The 20,441-nt window shown below is 42.2% G+C and overlaps 1 protein-coding gene and 1 long non-coding RNA gene across 3 annotated transcripts; both read right to left on the bottom strand.

Moving 5' to 3' along the window:
• Positions 1-95: 95 nt before the first annotated feature.
• Positions 96-18,966, bottom strand: gpt (glutamic--pyruvic transaminase). Of its 2 annotated transcripts, XM_017495926.3 has the most exons (12): positions 18,810-18,966; positions 18,227-18,407; positions 6,934-7,023; positions 6,566-6,674; positions 5,531-5,664; positions 3,981-4,224; positions 3,081-3,160; positions 2,854-2,990; positions 2,486-2,660; positions 1,696-1,851; positions 1,482-1,594; positions 96-755 (listed from the first exon to the last, which is right to left on the bottom strand). In XM_017495926.3, exons 2-12 carry the CDS (start codon positions 18,365-18,367, stop codon positions 665-667), a joined length of 1,470 nt encoding a protein of 489 aa, XP_017351415.1. In that variant the 5' UTR covers positions 18,368-18,407; positions 18,810-18,966; the 3' UTR covers positions 96-664. The 2 variants fall into 2 exon arrangements, with proteins under 2 accessions (XP_017351415.1, XP_017351414.1); XM_017495925.3 differs by lacking the exon at positions 18,810-18,966 and having other exon boundaries at positions 18,227-18,605.
• LOC124629313 (uncharacterized) lies at positions 7,889-15,532 on the bottom strand. The gene is made up of 2 exons (XR_006984283.2): positions 9,071-15,532; positions 7,889-8,939 (listed from the first exon to the last, which is right to left on the bottom strand). It is a non-coding gene; the product is annotated as an uncharacterized LOC124629313 (long non-coding RNA).
• Positions 18,967-20,441: the final 1,475 nt, after the last annotated feature.

Below are 20,441 nucleotides of genomic sequence, written 5' to 3'. Positions count from 1 at the left end.
GTGCCATTGTTATGAACAGTCCAACGATTCAGTCAAGGCGAGTGCGCCCTCCCGTGGTCACAGGTTTGTGTTGCACCCGAAAGGAAACGAGAACATTTCATGTAAAATGATCGGATTTATTAGAAATTAAAATAATTAAAATGTTTATATAAACAGGATAAAACGTTTAAAATTACATCCTAAATTAATTATAAAATGCAAGACTAGGCTTTGTCCAGCAGTAATTACTTGGTTAAGTCCTTTCACACGCGCACTCACACGCGCACTCACACGCGCACTCACACGCGCACTCACACGCGCACTCACACGCGCACTCACACGCGCACTCACACGCGCACTCACACGCGCACTCACACGCGCACTCACACGCGCACTCACACGCGCACTCACACGCGCACTCACACGCGCACTCACACGCGCACTCACTATTTTCCATACACAATTTTGTCATTTGTCACATTTCAACTATTTCATAAATCAGACTTTTAGAAAGTAAACTTTCTTTTCACATGTAGTGCTAATAATCTAACCCCTCTAGTTAACCATTGCTACATCAGTGTGCAAAAACCAGTTTGTGAAAATGGGATTTTACACTTTCGGAGTCAGAAATGGCAGCTTCAGGCACTTGGCTGGCCAACCCGGTTGAGAAAGTTGAGAGGACCTATTAAGAGTACTGCTTGGTGAATCGCTGATGGAACTCCTTCACTTTATTGAGCAAAATCTTGAGTTTAGCAGCCGGTGGTAGGATGGTCATCCTGTTCGAAGAGGACATAAGAGGATAAATGACCACAGTATAAAGTTACAGGACATTATATCTAGATGAACAGGCGAACTCTGCCAACTAGTGGTAGCTCTACAAATAACAAACTGTGATGATTTACTGCGCGACGTATTAATAGTTAAAGAAAAAAAAAGTAGAAGTAGAAAACCGTAAACGTGGCAATGCTCATGAGAAAATAACATGCAGAGAATTTTTTTTTATTTTAATCACAAATATCCAAGCATACGTCTGAGGCAAAAGTCAGGTATGAGAGCGCATTCATTTTAAGCAGCTCCTCCATTTTGTGCAACGTCACCACAGTCTTGTCCACTTGTTTTCTACTGGCTCACAAGACTGAGGTTAAAAAAAAACAAAAAAAACACACAATCCAAAAGGTCCAAGTTCACCTAGATTCACGCTGCGTTCGAATAAAATTCGTAACTCTGAATTTCTGACCTCCGATCTAGAAAAACGAACCCTTTGAATTCCCCCTCAAAAAGTCAGGAAGGTCTCCTCGACTTCAGAGTTCAGGAAGTGACGTCAAATAAACACTGCCGCTCAGAGCATCGACTGTAAACGAAGTAAACGAACTATTGGCTTGTTAAGTAGTTTTCAGGTGTCTTCTTCCATATCGCCTTGCGTTACATTACGGCTAAACCGTAAATATTGGCACCTCTGCATAAGGTGCGGGTTCACCTGATTAACACGAGACGTATTGTACCTGAAGTGATACGTTCCATCTTTTTGCCCAAACCCGCTGCCAGGGACCAAACAGATCCCAGTCTCTTCCAGGAGCTTCATACAATAGAACATATCTGGTTCCTCACCATTCTCCTGCACACACACACACACACACACAATTACAGACACACACCGACATACTCGAACAGACATATGATCGAGAATCAGAGATCGGAAAAAGCTGAGAGACATACCTTAGCCTCTTTTACGGCGCCCTCGGGCAGCATGATTCGAGGGAACGAGTACATCGCCCCCTGCACGGGGTTGCACCTGATCCCGGGCACCATGTTCAGAATGTCCTCAGTCAGCTTGGCCTTCTGTGCAAGGTCATTCAGCGTGGTCGTGCGCTCCTACACAGCAGGGAAAAGCATCACGCTAGACTTTAACATATTAAAGTATAACTTATTAAACTGCAGTCTGGTGAACGTGGATCCTGTGGGTGTAATATGAAGTGCAAAGTATAAATAATAGTTGAGTTAATTACTGAGTGGGTGGAGCTCATGTCGGTTAAGCTTGTATAAGCTTCAGCCTGAACACATCACAAGACTAATGTTATTTATTTTATTTATTTATTTTTTAAATTTAACTTTGCCCACTATGTTTTTCTGTTCTATGAGTTCCCAATTAAATACACCCCTTGGGTCTCTGGAGACACCTACTTTGCCCCACCCCTATATATACACATATACATACATACATACATACATATATATACACATACATACATACATATACACATATATATATATATATATATATATATATATATATATATATATATATATATATATATATATATATATATATATAAGAAAAAGTAAATTATTTTCAGTGACGTTGGTCATGAGGTACACTAGTTCTAGCTTGGGAGTATTATATTAATCTAACAAAACAAGACAAAAAGAGGATAGATATTTCATCACTGTAATCCAAAAGGTTGCTAATGCTACCAGAGAAGTTAGGAACATGACAGCTGGTCTTCACCTTCATGAACTGAGCGTATGATGGCTCTCCAGGCCGAGGAGGGTTGGTCACCAGGGCCATGAGCGCTTGACCTGGCACAGGAGAACACAGACGCACAGACACCAGCTTAAGGAGCTGAGCCTTCACATCCGGGTCCATGTTGATCACCTCCATATAACCGCCTCGTAGACCGCACCTGCAACAGCGTACAAATAGTAAAAAAAAAAAAGAATACAGTGCAAACTGACCCTTAAAAGCTCCCCTTGAATGACCAGTTTCTCTCAATCAGTTTATTTAGAAGCAATGCCCCAGATTCAGTTACATTCCAATTCCAGTGTTCATTAAGAGCCTGGGAAACAGGCCCAGTCTGGCTGAAAGAGTGTACTCACTCTCCCATGTAACACTTGGAGGTGGAATGGAACGAGGCCAGCTCCACTGTGTTGGAGAATTCAGGGCCCATCTCAAATAGCACCTTCTTAAAAGAGTGGAAGGCACAGCCCTCGGCGTACACGTTATCCTGATACACCTGAAAGAGGTAGAATTAAAAAGGGTTAAAATGTTTAAACGCAGAAAGACGCACTCCTCGAAGCGGCCCTTTCGAAAGATATCGGGTTACCTCGTCAGCCATGATGAAGAGATGCTCCTTGGCAGCGAATCGGATCACGTCCTCGATGCACTCTCTGCTCTGCACCTGACCTGTCAGGAGGAACAGCGGCTCAGATTTAACCATGCGTAACGCACGGTAACATTAAAGTACGCACATGCATTTAGGAAGCTTCATTTTATTATAATTATTATTATTTTTTCAATAAAATTAATTGCGGTCTGCAAAGATGTACAATGAAGGAAATAACGTGTCAGTATGATGTTTTTTAAAGTGTCTTTTTGACTTTTTCGTCACGTTACTGTAATATATAGAGATGAACAAAAATCCACTCTCTAGCTGAGCACTAATATAACGAAGGCAGCTAGAATCTCTCTTTTTCTGGTCTCATATTGGGTTTCAGAGCTACAGAAGCCTTGAACACACGTTTAAGTGATTAAAAAAGATAAATAAATAACCATCTATCATGAATCAACAAGCTCTTGAGTCTAGACAATGACGTAGCACGTCAACATTTTATGAATGCACATTTTTAAATATTGTTCAACAAAAGTGGTTATATAAAACTAAGATTATGTAGATTAACGGGTTAAGATTTGGGAACAGCTGAGGTCAGAAGTTTATATATAATGTTAATATAAAATTTTTTTTTTTTTTTAAAAAGAGGGATCATAAACATTGCCTTTTGCTTTTTATTTAGTACTGCTGTGATAACATGCGCAGAATAAATAATCGGTTTATTTCCCCCTCAGATTGGTATTTTCTGCCACATCCTCTGACGTCTCAACTTTAAGAGAGCGGACATATATTTCATCAAAACAACGTTGGAATATTCCAGACTTGAATATTTTACAGCAAAGAGCATGGTGTGTAAGGAGACATTTAACAAAACCATTGGACTGTTCTTAGTACCTGTTGGGTTGCCTGGGTTGATGATACACAGGACCCGGGGTTTGCAGTGCTCTCTGGCGGCCTGTAGGGAGCGCTGCATCTCGGTGATGTCCAGACTCCAGCACTTCTCCTCGTTCAGGTAGTAGTTAATCTGCACGGCGCCCAGCTCGGATATCGTGGCCGAGTACAGAGGATACTGAGGGATCGGGATCATCACACCTGTACGGGTGCGACCCTCACCTGCTGTCAGCAACTTCATCATGGTCTGAGAGAGAGGGGGGGGGGGGGATGGGGGGGTGAGAGTGGGGAGAGAATTAGAGAGAGTGAGAAAGAGTGCAGGGAGGAGAGAGAGATATAGATGAAAGAGAGAGAGAGAGATAAACAGTGACAGAGAAAGAAAAGAGACAGTGAGTGGGTGAGAGAAAGAGCGAGAGTGGGGAGAGAGAGAAGGGGAAGAGAGAAAGAGAGAGGGGGAGAGAGTCAGACAGACAGAGAGAGAGAGAGAGAGAGAGAGAGAGAGAGAGAGAGAGAGAGAGAGAGAGAGAGAGAGAGTGAGGGAGAAAGAAAACAATATATACAGTGGTGCTTGAAAGTTTGTGAACCCTTTCGAATTTTCTAGATTTCTGCATAAATGACCTAAATCGTCATCAGATTTTCACACAAGTCCGAAAAGTAGACAAAGAGAACCCGATTAAACTAATGAGACAGAAACATTATACTCGGTCATTTATTGATTGACTAAAATGATCATATACTAGGACCATATAATATGACTAATAACTAATAATAAAATGTGCGCCATTTTTCTCTTTCCAGTTTCGTGACTAAAGATTTGGCACCCAAACAACAAAGCTAATGTTGCCAAGACGTAATGAAAGCCTCTAACCTCCAGTGTAGCCTCAAATGTGCAATTCTGCCTTCACACGTTAAGCCACGCCTCGTACCTGCATCGTGCACCAAACTACATACTGAACAACGTGCAGAAATGATTCCGCTTCCAAAGAGCTACCACTGAAGCTGCCTCTGTAATGTGTCTGAATCTACTTAAACAAGTGTGTGAGAGATACTGGACAAGCTGAAGCTCCGAGTACCTGTGTGTGTGTGTAAGAGAAATGATTTAGCTATGCAGTTAGCACAAAGCTAAACTGGAGGTGATACGTTTCCTCATAACTCCAGTGTAAAACTATTTACAGTACATTATGTACTCTAAAACCAGCCAGATCTTATCCTACACACACTTAAACAAATACACAGTGTGTTTGCCAGACATTCCTCTCAGCGTTCTCTGGACTGTAGTGGAAAAATCTTTTCCTAGAAACTGACGGTGCAAAAAATTCTTATTTGCCTTGGAAATTCAGGAAGGTTTTCTTGTTACTAAACCTTCTGCTCTTGATTTTCTGGACCTTTATGTTCTGGTTGGGTCAAAATACCCCCATTTTGTCGAACACTTTGAGCTGTGTACAAACAGCTAACATCAGGAGGATCATGGGTATTTCAATATCTGTGTGGTCAAAAGGCACATTCATTGCTAGCAGTGAACAGAAGGATGGAGTTAAATCATCAGGACGTACGACGATGCCATCGCTGGCGCCTGTGGTCAAATAGATGTTGTCTGGGTCACAGGAGATCCCGCCGTCACGGCGCTCAATGTAGCAGGCCACGTCGTGCCTGATGCAGTCGATACCTTGACTCGCAGTGTATGCACCTAAAAGAGGGAGGAAAAGAGCTGCATGTTACAAATGTATTGAAACGTTGAAGCCTAGAAGAAAGCTCAGGGTCTAGTTAAGCCTGATTGAGGTCATCGGATGTATTTCAGATCAGCAGCTTCAATTATTACAAGGCCCTTAAATGCTTTTTAGATCACCAAGGATTCAACAGATTACAATTAAGAGCTGTTATGATATACTAAATTGTTATTCAGGATCATAGAAATGGTTCAATTTTAATTTTAGTACAAAAGTACAAAAAGGCCACGCCTCCTAAACTAAGAATGACAGCCAAGTACAAAGGCCACGCCCCTAAACTAAGAATGATGAACAAGTACAAAAAGGCCATGCCTCCTAAACTAAGAATGACGGACAAGTACAAAAAGGCCACGCCTCCTAAACAAAGAATGACAGACAAATACAAAGGCCACGCCCCTAAACTAAGAATGACAGACAAGTACAAAGGCCACGCCTCTAAACTAAGAATGACGGACAAGTACAAAAAGGCCACGCCTCCTAAACTAAAAATGACAGACAAGTACAAAGGCCACGCCCCTAAACTAAGAATGATGGACAAGTACAAAAAGGCCACGCCTCCTAAACAAAGAATGACGGGCAAGTAAAAAACAGTCCATGCCTCCTAAACTAAGAATGACGGGCAAGTACAAAAAGGCCACGCCTCCTAAACGAAGAATGACGGACAAGTACAAGTCCACGCCTCCTAAACTAAGAATGACGGACAAGTGCAAAGGCCACGCCTCCTAAACTAAGATTGACGGACAAGTACAAAAAGGCCACGCCTCCTAAACTAAGAATGACGGACAAGCACAAAGGCCACACCTTCTAAGGGACTGACAGAGAGGCCACGCCTCCTAAACCACACATGCGTATACAACATACCGATACTGCTTCCTCCACACGCCTTCAGAATGCTCCGTGCACGATCTTTGGCATCGTCAGGAAACTTGTTATCATCTAGCAGATCTGGATACGAGCACAGTGCCAAGACCTTGAAAAGAAGGACAACGGTGAGACTACTGGGAAGAAAAAAACACCTTCACACAAAAATCCCTTACTCTAAAAGTTTGTTTAAAGAAACAGGAAAATGTTACAAGGTGATGAGGACATGGTAACCGCTCGGGCGAGTCACGATTCCGAGATTGCTAATCTGACCCGGCAAACTACATGCGAACTGTGTCGAATATTAATAACAGAAACTTGAGCAAGAAAGTAAGCAAGATTCGTTTTGTTCTCTGAAGTAATGGCACCTGTCTGAAGAAGGTGATGGGTTGCTGTCCCATGGCATGGGCGTCTCCGATGTTAGCTTTGATGACCTCGTCAAAGGGTTTCTTCACTCCCTATCAAAACAGAGAAGCAAAGTGTTCACGCCGTCTTGAGGATTAGAAACTACTTCCTCTTCTGCATTTGACCTGTTCAACTGTGGACAGATCGGAAATCAGAAAGTCATGCAGGCTAAAATGTGGCCAGTGCCTTAATTTAACTCAAAAGTACCATGAGTTCGTCATGTTTATTAATCAGGGGAGAAAAGTAACAAACGAAATCCAGCTTATCTGTCAAGCAAACTCTCTCCCCCTCCATCTCCCTCCCTTTTTGTTTATCAGTCTATGTTTGTATCTCTCTTTCTCCCGCCCCCTCTGCCTTCCTGTCTCTCTCCCTGCCCTTCTGTGGTTTTTTTGGTTCTCTCTCGCTCTCTCTCTGTTGCGTTATCTTGCTGACTGTCTCTCTCTCTCTCTGTCTCCCTCTGTCTTTGTATCCCTCCTCTCCCTTTCTGTCTGTCTGACTTTGTTTCTCTTTGTCTTTCCCTCCTCCAGTCAGTCTCTCTCTCTCCTTATGTCTATCTCACTCCCTGTTTCTTTTTCCATTCCTCTCTCTGTCTCGCCACCTTTCATTGTGTGTCTCTCTCTCTCTGTTGCTTTGTCTCACTGTGTGTGTCTCTCTCTCTCTCTCTCTCTCTCTCTCTCTCTCTCTCTCTCATGGTCTACCTATGTCTTTGTATCCCTCCTCTCCCTTTCTCTATCTAGCTGTCTCTTTCTTGCCCTATCTGTTTTTCTGTTTCGCTTAATCTTTCCCCCTCTCTCTCCCTCCTCTGGTCGGTCTCTCTCTCCTTATGTCTATCTTTCCCTCCCTGTTTCTTTTTCCATTCCTCTCTCTCTCCACCTTTCTCCGTTTCTCTCTCTCTCTCTCTCGCTCTCTCTCTCTCGCTTTGTCTCACTGTCCCCCTCTGTCTCTCTCCCACCTTATGTCCATCTCTCTCTCCCCCCATTTCTTTTTCCATTCCTCTCTCTCGCCACCTTTCTCTGTTTCTCTCTGTTGTTTTGTCTCACTGTCCCCCTCTCTCTCTCTCATGCTCTCCCTCAGTGTTTGTATCCCTCCTCTCCCTTTCTCTATCTATCTGTCTCTTTCTTGCCCTATCTGTTTTTCTGTTTCTCTTAATCTTTCCCCCTCTCTCTCTCTCACCACCTTTCTCTGTGTTTCTCTCTCTGTTGCTTTGTCTCACTGTCCCTCTCTCGCGCTCTCTCTCTCGCTCTCCCTCAGTGTTTGTATCCCTCCTCTCCCTTTCTCTATCTGTCTGTTTCTCTCCATCTTTCCCTCTCTCTCCCCCCACTCATACACAAATCCCTTACCGAGCAAACAGCTGAGGCATCCTCAACTCTTGGATTTCTCAGTCCAACATTCCCGAGTAATAATTCGCACAGTTTTCTCACTCAATCAACGAAGAAATAGTCTGAAATCTGCACAGGTGCGACGAGGCCAACCTGCAAATTATTTCTCTCAATCGTCACACACTCACCACAAACCAGGTGGAGCTGTACAGTACCTCAATCAGACCTGATTATATGGCTTATGGCACACTGTTATGCGCGACTTTCAGATTTATGAGGTTTGAAGTCTGACTTTTATACGGGAAGTGATCTTTTTCATAAAACGTCATGTACAAACGGTCTCACTGCGTTGACCTGAAAGCCTTGGAGCTCAAGTACAAAACTAAAGAAAACGCACTTCGGACGCCAGACGTGCTTTTAAACGATCTGATGAAAATTTCAAACTAGTCTGCACTGATCCAAACACAGGGGGAAAAAAAATGAAATAAAACAAACAACGACAAAAAAGATTAAGGTCGATGACCGTGACTCTTCAGAGGACGAGCGTGTAGGGAGTACGGGGGTGAAAGGTCAGATGCGGAGATTACAGACCCTGAAACGCTGGAAGAAGCGGAGATGGACATGACACAGATCCACCAGAACAGTCAAATCTATAGAAATATTATACAAAAGATTACAGACCGGTACGCAGCATGACATTATAATATAAACAAATTAAAATCATGGTACAGCAATCAGAGCGCAGGATTAGTTTTGCATTTAACTTTGCATAGTGTCTAACCTACACACTTCCTCCTAAATACACATCAGGTTTCTCCAACAGCTTTATACGGATCCAACATCCTTCTCTGTCTGCAACTCTGTCGTTCTTTCCCATGGCAGGCGTGTGAAAGACAAGCAGGTGGTGCGCATGAGAACCGACACACTGTTTATGTTCTTCTACAGGGAGAGAGTGTGTGTGTGTGTGTGCGCGTGTGTGTGTGTGTGTGTGTGGCCAATAGGAGCAGCTGGAAACTCCATCCTCGGAGTCCTCGTATGCTTTGAATAAAACCACCCTCACCGGTATGGAGCCTCCGCTCCTATTATTGGTCGCACAAAAGAGATGCCTATCAGCGGTGGCCAATCAGGTGAGGCGTGTGAGAAACACCCCAAAGGTCAGACACACCAACCCAGCCTGGTGTGTTTACAACCAGTCATAAGGCACTCCTAAGCTGGGGGGGGGGTCTAATCCGAATCAGGAATCTTTATTACTCTTAAAAGTGGATTTTATTCGTCTAGTGCTTTTAACGATAGACATTGTCACAAAGCAGCTTTACGGAAAGCAACGTCTTCTGGTTGAGACTTTTTCACAGATCACTAAGAGGATGAAGCAGTTATTATTATTATTATTATTATTATTATTCTTCATTCACGCAGAGTCGTTCTGTTGGACGCCTGGTGTATGGTACAGGTTTAAAAAACAAAGCTGTGTTAATACACACAGCTGGACGTCCTCAGGAATGCGTGAAGAAAAAACAATAAAAGCCTGGGCAGTGTGCACGAGAGTCGAGTCGAGTCGATAAGCAAGTGAACGGTAGTGTGCTGAGCTCTTGAACATGTAACATTCTTCAAGACACCGTAACGGATCGAAGGGTTTGTTAGGAAGATTTATAGCTCTTCAGTGAGCCAGTTTCAAGCCAAATTGTTCAGAACGTAACCATGGAGATCTCTCTGTCCCGTTAAAAATGGCAAGGATTATCTTTATAAATAATAAATACTAAGCATGAACTGATCCATTACTGAGTATCGGTTAGTAGTTAGTACAGGGCTGGTAGGATAGTATTAGATCGGATTTTAAATACTGGAATATCTGATTTATTTTAGGTCGTGAACGTGTGACGTTGATTGGCCCAACCCAGATGTGTGATCTTTTGTATAAACGTGTGATTGTTGTGGCCAAAAATGCTTGATTTTTTTCAAAGTTGCGATGCAGTTCAGACATTTTTGTGCGTTTTTTTTTTCTTTTTCTTTTCCTTGAATTGGCGAAATTGCAAAATCGCACGCAATTGTTTCGCACGGTATTTCGCAGTGATGTCTGTTCGCAAATTAGAGCTTTTAGTTCTACTCGTGTTCAACACACGAGCATCGAAGAGGGCTTCGGTTGAACGCGCCCAAGCCTGCGGAAATTCTGGGAAAATTCCAAGCTCCTCCGAATATTGCGAAGTTTGCTCGATTTTGCTGCAATTTCTGCGATCGCAAAAATCGCCAAATCCCGGAGGGACTGGTCAGGGTCCGATTAATGTTACGTCTGTACTTTGAGAAAAGATAAAAAGGATGAAGTTCCTGGTTTTAATCAAACCAACACCAGTCAGCGTACAGGATCAGTTCTAACCCATACATGTTCCTCCACAATACTGAAAAGATATACATCTGATATGTATATACTATAGAATAAAACGGGATTAGTGTGTGTATTCCACTTAATGCTATAATGCTGACAGCGTGTGAAGAAAAAAAAAAAAAAAAAAAAACGCACTCGTACATACACGACATGTGCAAGCAACGGCAACTTAGAAACTGTCGGTTCATGTTTTCAAAGCACATGACTTGCTTCCCTGCTGAGAAAAACCCAGCAAGACAAAACCTGCGCCGGTACCGAGTTCACTTAAGGTGAGTGGAATTGTAAAACAGAGCTTATCTTCCTGGGGGGTAAGACAGACAAACAGTTTGATATTGTGATCGATATTGAAACAGAAAGGAAATTACAATTAAAGTGAGATGAAGGGGATTATTGTAAAGTTTTTTTCCCACAAGATTGAACATACATACACTCCTGCGTTCTTCCGTACCATTATATTATATAACATTATTTCCATTAAATATATTAAAGCAAATATATTTTTTTTTTTAAATTTAGCCAAAAATAAACTTAATATACACACCACGCCCAAAAAGTGATCCAACCGCACTTTAAATAGGCCGGCATTGTTGTTGGTGCTACAAGGTTAATGCTGTTGGATATGTAATCAACTTCTAGCACCAGTGCAGAACAAAAAAGGGGAGAGGAAAAAAGAAAAAAAAAAAAAGAAAAAACAAGCAAACTTTGAACATCAAACATGACATTTGGAGTAAAGTTCTTTGACTTTGAATCTGCTCCTTTACAGTAATCTAAAGATACGACATGGTTGCTGTTTCGATGCTGGAAGTTGAACCTGAAACTGAACCTGAAACTAGTTGACCTTCTGAAAGGAAATCTACTGACAAGTGTACGGTTAAACGAAACGGATTTGCTCAGGCTGCCACAAATATCCCAACGTGAAAGGGATTCAGACTCGATTCGGTCCTCGTACAGCACCCGTTAACGGTTCCGGATTAAGCATCTCAATCGACGACTCGATATCGTCTCGGACAGTTCTGAGATTTAACACACACGCGGTCACTAACTATATATAAATAACTACTTATCCGTCTCTATTCACTAAGAAATACGTTTCTTAGGAGGTCATTATGTTTCGTCTGATTAAACTCTTAACATGGAAACATGGCTAATGCGTCCACAAGTCCCCTTATTGTCCGATTTTATTTTCAACAGGACGTGCCTTATGGAAGGATGTGGAAGGATACAACGTTCAGTTTACGACCACCTTTAACAAACAGCAATGCCTCGGTAACCATGGAGGCCATTTCAACTCGGGGTCATGGCACGAGAAGTGCAGTAAATGCTTGTTACTTCAGTGCAATAGTAACAGCACACCTGTCATGGGGTTTATCAGAAATTATATACAGGGTGACCAAATCAGGATTTACACCTAAACTTCTCAATGAAATTCCAGGACTTTACGAGCACTGACTTTTTTTTTTTTTTCCTTTTGTTTGGTTTAAAGGACTGAAATAGAGCAGCGGGTGTCAAATGAGAGCATCTGGATTGTGTCTAGGAGTCTTTAGTGTCAGGTTCTGAGCATGATTGTTTATTTATGTACTTGTTTCGCAGACAGGTATGTTCTACAACATTAAATGTAACTATAAATGGATAAAAAGTATGACGACTAGCAGCGAAAGCTAGTTACCCAAGCTGCCCGCTTTCAAAAAAATAATGTTTCCTGTACAAATCCTGGCCTGTTTTATTGCCCTGCAGGTGATTATATACTTCTGTGCTTGTTATAATTTCGGAGTTCTTCGCCACGAACACCTACAGAGAAAACGACGTAGTTAATTATATCACCGTAGCTAACCTCGGGCCATGGCGTCAGATCATCTGAACAGTTATTCAAGTTTTCACGGGTGAAGTACTGTCAAAACACGGTCAATGCAATACTGTAAAAGTTTCGGCACTTTTTTTTTTAAAGCCATTTTCACACGTTTAACGTCGCAGTATCAGATAGGAACATACGCTAATTTGATTATAAACACCGGAGAACGGAAATATAAAACAGGCTTCCGGTATGATCCGGGCGAGACTTCCGTGTTCAGGGGAACGATGGATAAATGTATGATCTGGGGTTTGAAAAAAAGGGCCAATTGCCAATGTTATTTTCTATTATGCTTAAAATTGCCAAAATGACGAGTCCAGCACTTCCAAGAATTTTGTGCAATCCCTGACTGAACCTTTGAACTTATGAAAATTCAGTTTACAGTTTAAGCTCCATATCAAAAGATGTTCTTTAGCTAACTAATGTATATTACTAACTAACTGTTTTAATGACACTACAAAATGAGTACGGGCACAATGAATGACAGGAGCATTCCCATGTGTAAATGCGTGATCTCAGGCACACTTGGGTGAGCATGAATAATCTGGCGTGAACCAGCTCTCGAGGTCAGAGTGAACTTCAGTCTCTCGGCCTGTTTTTCTCGAATCTTTGCGTCACAATTTTGCGACTCGTCCTCGTAGCCTTTGTGTAATTAATTGTTTGCTCAACTGAATAGCTCTTTTTATGTCCCCGGTTCTGTGGCAGACGGGCCTCTTTAAGATCGGACCACACTCAAACAAAGACGAGGCTGATCTATGCGACTAGAAAGCAAACAAAGCGCTCTGTTGAGTATGTGCTTTCAGAAATGATCCACTGGTAGACTTTGAGATGTGGGTGTGTAAACATGTATAAAGTGCAGCCAGAGCCGGACTGGTTTCCTCCTCAGGAAACTATTCAGTTTCACCACAGACCGGCCCAAGGCCTTACTATTGTGTTCGCTAATCACGAGGTTCGGTACAGGTGAAAAGCAGCTCAGATTATGCAAAGGGTGGGGATGTAACTGGTGCAACCAAGTGAACCTAGCGACCAGCGTTAACGACAAAATAAAGTAGTTAACCTTGTATTTGCTAGCTTGTCATCCGAACAGCCTAGAGTTTATTACAAAATAAAATCGTTAACCAAGCATTAGAGAGCTCGTTTGTGAACCTATCTATCCATCAGGGTTAATTACAAAATAGTTAACCTAACGTTAGCTAGCATGTTAGGCTAACATCAACTATCTTGTTTGCCAAGCTAGCCATCGGTGTTCATTATAAAATAAAGTAGTTAAGCTACCATAAGCTAGCTTATGTAGTTCATATGAGCTAATAAGCTAGTCTAACATTATCTAACTACCAGTGTTAATTACGAAATAAAGTAGTTAACTAATAATTAGTGAGCTTGTTGGTGAACCTAGCTAGTTAATATGTTAATAAACCATTAGCTAGTGTTAAGCTACCAAAGTAACTTTAATTCAAGCTAAGCTAACTAGCTGGATGATTATCTTAGCTAATGTTGCTCAGCTACTATACTGTGTGTGTATAAGAAAAAGCAGCTTTTTTCTCATAAGCGGCGTGTCCAGCCAAAGAAATGAGAAGGTCAGCAGTGATGTCACATATTGACGGTATGACTAGTATTGAATTTTACTTAAAGCTCTGCCCTTTACGTTCCAGAAACCCTTGTCACTGATCACTCAGTCTAATCCAAAACAAACTGCTTATGTTCTTGTGCCGTGTTCCTGAGGCTGTTCACCTCAATTCCTGTTCACCTCTGGCTCACTTGGAAATCAACAACCGTAACTATAGCGTCACAATTATATCAAATCTGGTCTAATTATCCTTAACAATACGTCTGTGTAGAAACGAAGAGGTGCGCCAGGTAAAAGTCTGATACGCCAAAAAAACAACAACCAGTGTCTGACTGGAAGTTATATAAAAGACACTTTTGTATAATAGACTGCAGTTGGCCCAAACGGAACAGAGCAGCCAGTGTTAATGGAGCAACCGTGGAAACTGGTAGCTGCCTGAAACTCCCAGAGATTCCAGCAACTCGGTCAGATTTGCGACTCGGTCATTCTGATGAGCTGTTTGACAGAAGAAAAAGCCGCAGAGGCAGCTGATTGGTAGAGAGCTTCATGCATCCTTCACTCCCAAAAGAACAACGCTGTATGCGCATGCTGAATGTAGTACTTCCCCAACGGAAGTACTGAGGTCTGAACCACTGTCTTGCACAATTTACTAGACACTGATTTCTTACGTTATAATGTACCGTTTGACCACGTGCAGGTTGTACACTCTTTTAATGGGCCTGGTCCAATGACATGGTCTTTACACTTAAAACATGGGGTCCGAACGATTAGAAATGCCTCGCCAAATCATGACGCTTGAGCACCTTGGCCTGCTTGCACAGAAGGAGCTAAGGCGCTCATAATGGCTAAATAGGTTCTAGAGAAGATGGTTCACGCACAATGCACCAAGCAAAAGTTACACCTGTTGACTGTGACTGCAACTCACAGATGGATAGATAGCTTTCAGCTATCTATCCATCCATTTTCCATACCGCTTATCCTACACAGGTCGCAGGGAGCCTAGTCCAGGGCACACCCACAAGGTGGAGGACACCCTGGACGGGGCGCAAACCCATTCACACGCTACGGACAATTTGGAAATGCCAATCAGCTTGCAACCCTGGAGGTGTAGGGCGAGCGTGCTAACCACTAAGCCACAGTGAAGCCAGCCGACAGCGTTTTTTTTTTCTTTTCCCTTTCAAATTGCTGCTTACGTTGCATCACAGGGAAATGTAACATACTCTCAGCAAAGCGCTATCCGCCCTCTTCTGCATACATGAGCTCACAGTGACACACACCAATCAGGAGAGGTAGGGAGGGAGGGAGGGAGAGAGAGAGTATGCCCCTCCCACAGAGAAGGCAGTTTTGCTCTCTTGGACTTCTTTATTGAAGTTGTTTGACTGTATAGTTTGATTTGTAATCTTATTGCATTTTTATCTGTGAGTTGAGAAAGCTCAATCAAAATAAAATATATAATAATAATAATAATAAACTCCTGTCTAATGTCTGCAGATTCAGTACAAGAATAATATAAAAAAAATCTTCACACGACATTGTGATGAACTAGCTAAATCTTTGTGTTAAAATATTACCATAGGAAGGGTCTAGAATCTAATGTTATGTCTGCTCATATTTTTTTTTTTTTTACACCCATTATGTGCAATTATCCAAGAATCTCACCCAAACTCGAAAGCTGTCGATGATAAGAACTTGAGAACCATCGTTCAGATAACGCACGTTCTCCCATTACGACCAAGTGTGTGGTATGTAGTAACATAGGCTGCAAACATGCCCGAGCAAGACCTCCAAGAGCTTAGCAGCCTTTATTACCTAGTCCAAGCAAGCGAGTCATGAAATAACTGCTGAAATAACACAGAAACCTGTAGTACACTGAGGAAAACAAAGCAAACGCCACAGATTACACATTCTTGACGGCAAAGGGGCTCGAATGTCTGTCCTGATTCACTTTTTGGACCATGTCCAAAGCTAGAATACATAACTTGTACACTTAACCGCAAACATTTCTATTGACAAATGTCCTAAAGATATTAAAACGCATCGCAGGGTGACGGTTATTTCACACAATATGCAAAAACCTGGGGTTTAATACATTCTGCTGAATGCATGTACTTTATTAAAGTGTAACGATCAGATCAGAAGTTTAAACCCATATCGATATGAGCACGGATACAGCTTCTTTTTGGGGTTTTTTTTTTTTTTTTTTTTGCTCTAACTTTATCTGTAAAGAAAACTTGAGTGTGAGAACAGTATTACTCAGCGTAATAGTACATCTGGTTTAGAACACAGCCCTCGACGACTCGGTGGTCCCTGAAGACTGGACCCAGAATCTCTACATGAAACGAACAATAACGCCTTCGCTGCGTATTTTGGGGACCTGCACAAGTTTCCGTATTTGTTAGTTCAGTAAAGCGTTAAAAAGACTGAAATGTGAAGTGCTGGACTGGAGCTGATTAGATGATTGGATCAGCGTTTCCTAATCCTGCTCCTCGACTTTCCACACGAAGCGCATTTCATTCCGATTGCCTGTTTTAAATCACACCTGATGCCACTCGTTAGAAAGCTCGACCAGAGCAGGATCGGGTGTGTTAGAGCAGGAAAAATGCAGTTACAACAGTTGGTAGTTTTTAGACACACGGAAGTTTTAGAATAAATATTGGAGGTATTACATAACGAGGTGTTTTCCTGAAAATGCTAAATCTAGCGGATGAACACAACTAGCGCTAGAGCACGGCGATCTGATATCACTTGCCACCCCGACTCAGACCCAATATGAAGCAACAGCTTCTTTTTTTCCCCCCCTCCGAGCGTCTAATAGCTCTCCTCCAGGGACAATTTGTCTTCCCTTCTTTGTCCCCCAGTCCAAATAGGAACACTTTACAACACCTCTGCTCAAATGACATCTCCGAGAGCTCTAAATCCTAGGGAATTCATGCAGATCCATGTCAAGGTGGTTTCATTATTGCAGTGTTGTTCCCCTGCAGGTGTTTGGATTAAATCCATCCAGTATTCAGAACTACAGACCCTTTATTTTGCCCTTTGTTCCATTCCATTAGGTGTTTTCATCCAATACATCATCATTTCGTGCCACCTCTTAGTGCAGTAGGTCTCTATATGGGGGATCATGAAGAATAGGTAAGGGGTCTGTAATATTTTAGATGTTGTTAGTTGTGGAAATCACAACCCAACATTATCACAGATTTATATTTAATACGAAGCTCTTATAATTATTAGCTGGTTTGACTGGTTACTTGAACTGAACGGCTTTAAACCGAACATCAATAATTAATAACATGTACAACGAGTACTTGAACAAATACAAACGGGGAGTTCGAGAATGAAAAGCTCAACTGCTCGGATAAACAAGCAAATTATTAATACACACATGTAGCCGAAATAACCAGCCTAATAGCCTAGCCTATGTGTACACTCAGAGAGAGAGAGAGAGAGAGTGAGAGTGAGAGAGAGAGAGAGAGAGAGAGAGAGAGAGTGTAAGTACCAAACTGCACTTTTCCTTGATCAAGCGTATGTACACCACTTGTAGCCTACCTTTGGTGTATTGTTTAGGTCTAAAAGGGCAGTGATGCCTCCATGGTCAAGGCTCTGGGTTACTGCTCAGAAGGTCAGGGGTTCGAGGCACTGTTGGGCCCTTGAGCAAGGCCGTCAACAATCTCTGCTCCGGGGGCTCTGTATCATGGCTGACCCTGTGCTCTGACTTCCTAACAATTTCACCGGGATATGTGAAAATAATATTTTTCTCTGTGCTGAAATGTATACGTGTCAAATAACGGCTTTCTTAAATTAACGTTACCTTCCCAGGTAAACATTTGGATCATTTCATGGTACCACTAGAGCTTTGATCACCAACCGTCGCCCTTGAGATCTACCTTCCTGCAGGTTTCATCTCCACCCCAAATCGAACACATCTATTTTAGATGATCCAAGAACTTCTTAGGGTAACGATTAGACGGGGTAGATCTCCAGGAACAGGGTTGGTGACCACTGCACTAGTGGAGCACCAAGACAAAACAACACTTTGGTACCTTTACTTCTGAGAGTGTACAGTTGGAGGGAATAAGTGGAATTTGTTTTGCACTTAAAAAGTGGTCTGAGAGCCTTAAAGCTTGGAGATGAGACACCGCACCTCTCTCAGCTCCTTCTCCAGCTGCACGGCGCGTTGCACGATGGGTCCTCGCACCGCGTACTCCACCTTCTTCACATTGGCGTTCATCGTGTCAATAGTGAGCACCTTCCTGCGCTGGCTGAGCGCCTCGTTCTCGGCCATCTTCCCCCACGCGAGTCGGCTCCGACCTACAGAGAAAGTCCTGATGGGAGACCCCAGAGGAGAGAGAGGAGGAAAACTCATCACACGGCGCACTCCTGGTCTCGCGCATGTGCACGGAAACATTGCTGTTTTTGGTTTGTTTGGTTTTTTTTTTTAAACTTGTTGCGTAATTCAAATAAATAAGCTACAAGCTTGTAACAGAAGCGCGACTCGATTAAAATGCACCGCACGCGCACGGGCTATAAAAACTCCACGAGACCTTTGATCCCGACCGGGGACAGTACTAAGATAAGCAAAGCACGCTTGGACACGAGTGTAGCCTACACAACTCACTCTCACACACACTTCCTTACCAAGGTCTTATTTCATGCATGCATTTGCACTTCTTGGGACCACCACCATCACCTCCCACTCCCACTTTCATTCATCAGTATTTACGCACCAGAAGTGTTTGAAGAAGGTTCCCCCGGTTTCCGAGACGACCGACTGCTGCACAGAGGGACAGGGTGAAGATTCCCCGCGCGCAGAGCAACTCTAGGAGGAGACTTCAGTCAGACACGGCTTGAATGAAACTGCCTATGTCCGACTCCGCCCATGCGCTAATGACAGACCCGAGGTACGAAAGATTCTGCAACACTTAATAGGAAGTCACAAGAGTAGGCTACCTATTGAGTGCCTGCGGGTTTAGGACACAGCCACGGCGGTACACCCGTGAGAATGTGTCCATGTGGTGGTCTTGCCTTTTTTTAATGTACCATTTCTTACAGCAACAGTAAGTATGCCTCAAACTGCAAAATGCACCAATTACAGCCCTAAATATTTTTTTGGTAATATGTACATTGTGTAAATGAGTCAATTTTTATTTTATTTTATTTTTTTTAAAAAGCAAGACTGAATAGTAAAGTAGAATAAATATATCTGTGTAAGCCATTAAAGTGGTCTATCTAGAATAATAAATAATTTTTTTTTTTTTTTAATATTCAAGAAACTGCTAAACAAAATCGAGGAACATATACACAAGGTTTTTTTTTTTTTTTTTTAAATAATAGGAATTTCAGCTCTTTTCAAGAAGAAACCTGAGAATTTTCCATTTGGGAGCAGAACGAATCGATTATTATTATTGTGAGCAATAAGAATCGATTCTTTCGGATCACAAGAGTCGGTTCTTTTGGGTCATTGAGGGTTCTTTAACAGGGCACTTGGTTGCTCAGCTCAGCAGTAAGAGCTGATTCTTTTCGCTCCTTAACGGTTCATTGTCAGGGCACTTGGTTCAAGCTCAGCAGTAAAAGTCGATTCTTTTGGCTTTTTCACGGTTCATGGCCAGGGTACTTGGATCAAGCTCACCAGTAAGAGTCGATTCTTCACCTCCCAAGATTCGATTCCTTTGGCTCCTTAACGGCTCACTTTCAAGGCACTCGGATCAAGCTCACCAGTAAGAGTCGATTCTTTTGGCTCCTTAACGGTTCACTGCAAAGGCACTCGGCTCAAGCTCACTAGTAAGAGTCGATTCTTTAAGCTCTTATCGTTAAAAGCTTCTAGAGATGTTCCTGGATTCTTTAGTAAGTTCTTGATTTTTTTTTTATTTATTTATTTTTTTTAAAAACAACATTCATTTATTATTCTATATAGATCTTTTCAATAATTTACACTGATACATTCATTCTACTTTCGGCATTGTTAATTTAATTTACTCACTGTACATATTACAACATTACACATTATGTCTTCTTCTGCCAAAGTTGTCGGTCTTTACTTATTAACTGTTCAATGATTATCCAAACGGATACATATTAAGATAATCCCTAATAGCTCCTTACTCCTAAATGCACTAGACATTAGATAATGATTTCTGCAGTCTATAGTGCTTTCCATGTACAATACACAGCCATTTAGGATTTAAAATACACTATATGGCCAAAAGGTTTGTGGACCCCTGAGCATAACACTCATCCCATCCCTATTGCTCTTATAAAAACCTCCAGTCTTCTGGGAAGGCTTTCCACTGGATTTCGGAGCGTAGCTGTGGGGATTTGTGATCATTAGTGAGGTCAGGCACTGATGTTAAATGAGGAGG

This window comes from Ictalurus punctatus, chromosome 20, assembly GCF_001660625.3.
Source record: "Ictalurus punctatus breed USDA103 chromosome 20, Coco_2.0, whole genome shotgun sequence".
In the NCBI taxonomy this organism is placed as follows: domain Eukaryota; kingdom Metazoa; phylum Chordata; class Actinopteri; order Siluriformes; family Ictaluridae; genus Ictalurus; species Ictalurus punctatus.
The sequence above is the reverse complement of the archived record's forward strand: the minus strand, read 5'-3'. Positions and strand labels throughout refer to the sequence as shown.

What these genes read in the sequence shown, in the direction of transcription:
- gpt (XM_017495925.3), bottom strand. Translation starts at nt 18,490, where the DNA reads ATGTTTCCGTGCACATGCGCGAGACCAGGAGTGCGCCGTGTGATGAGT. An exon ending in CATACGCTCAGTTCATGAAG is followed by an intron (nt 1,852 to 2,485) that starts GTGAAGACCAGC and finishes CCTGCTGTGTAG; the next exon opens with GAGCGCACGACCACGCTGAA. An exon ending in GATGGAACGTATCACTTCAG is followed by an intron (nt 756 to 1,481) that starts GTACAATACGTC and finishes CTCTTCGAACAG; the next exon opens with GATGACCATCCTACCACCGG.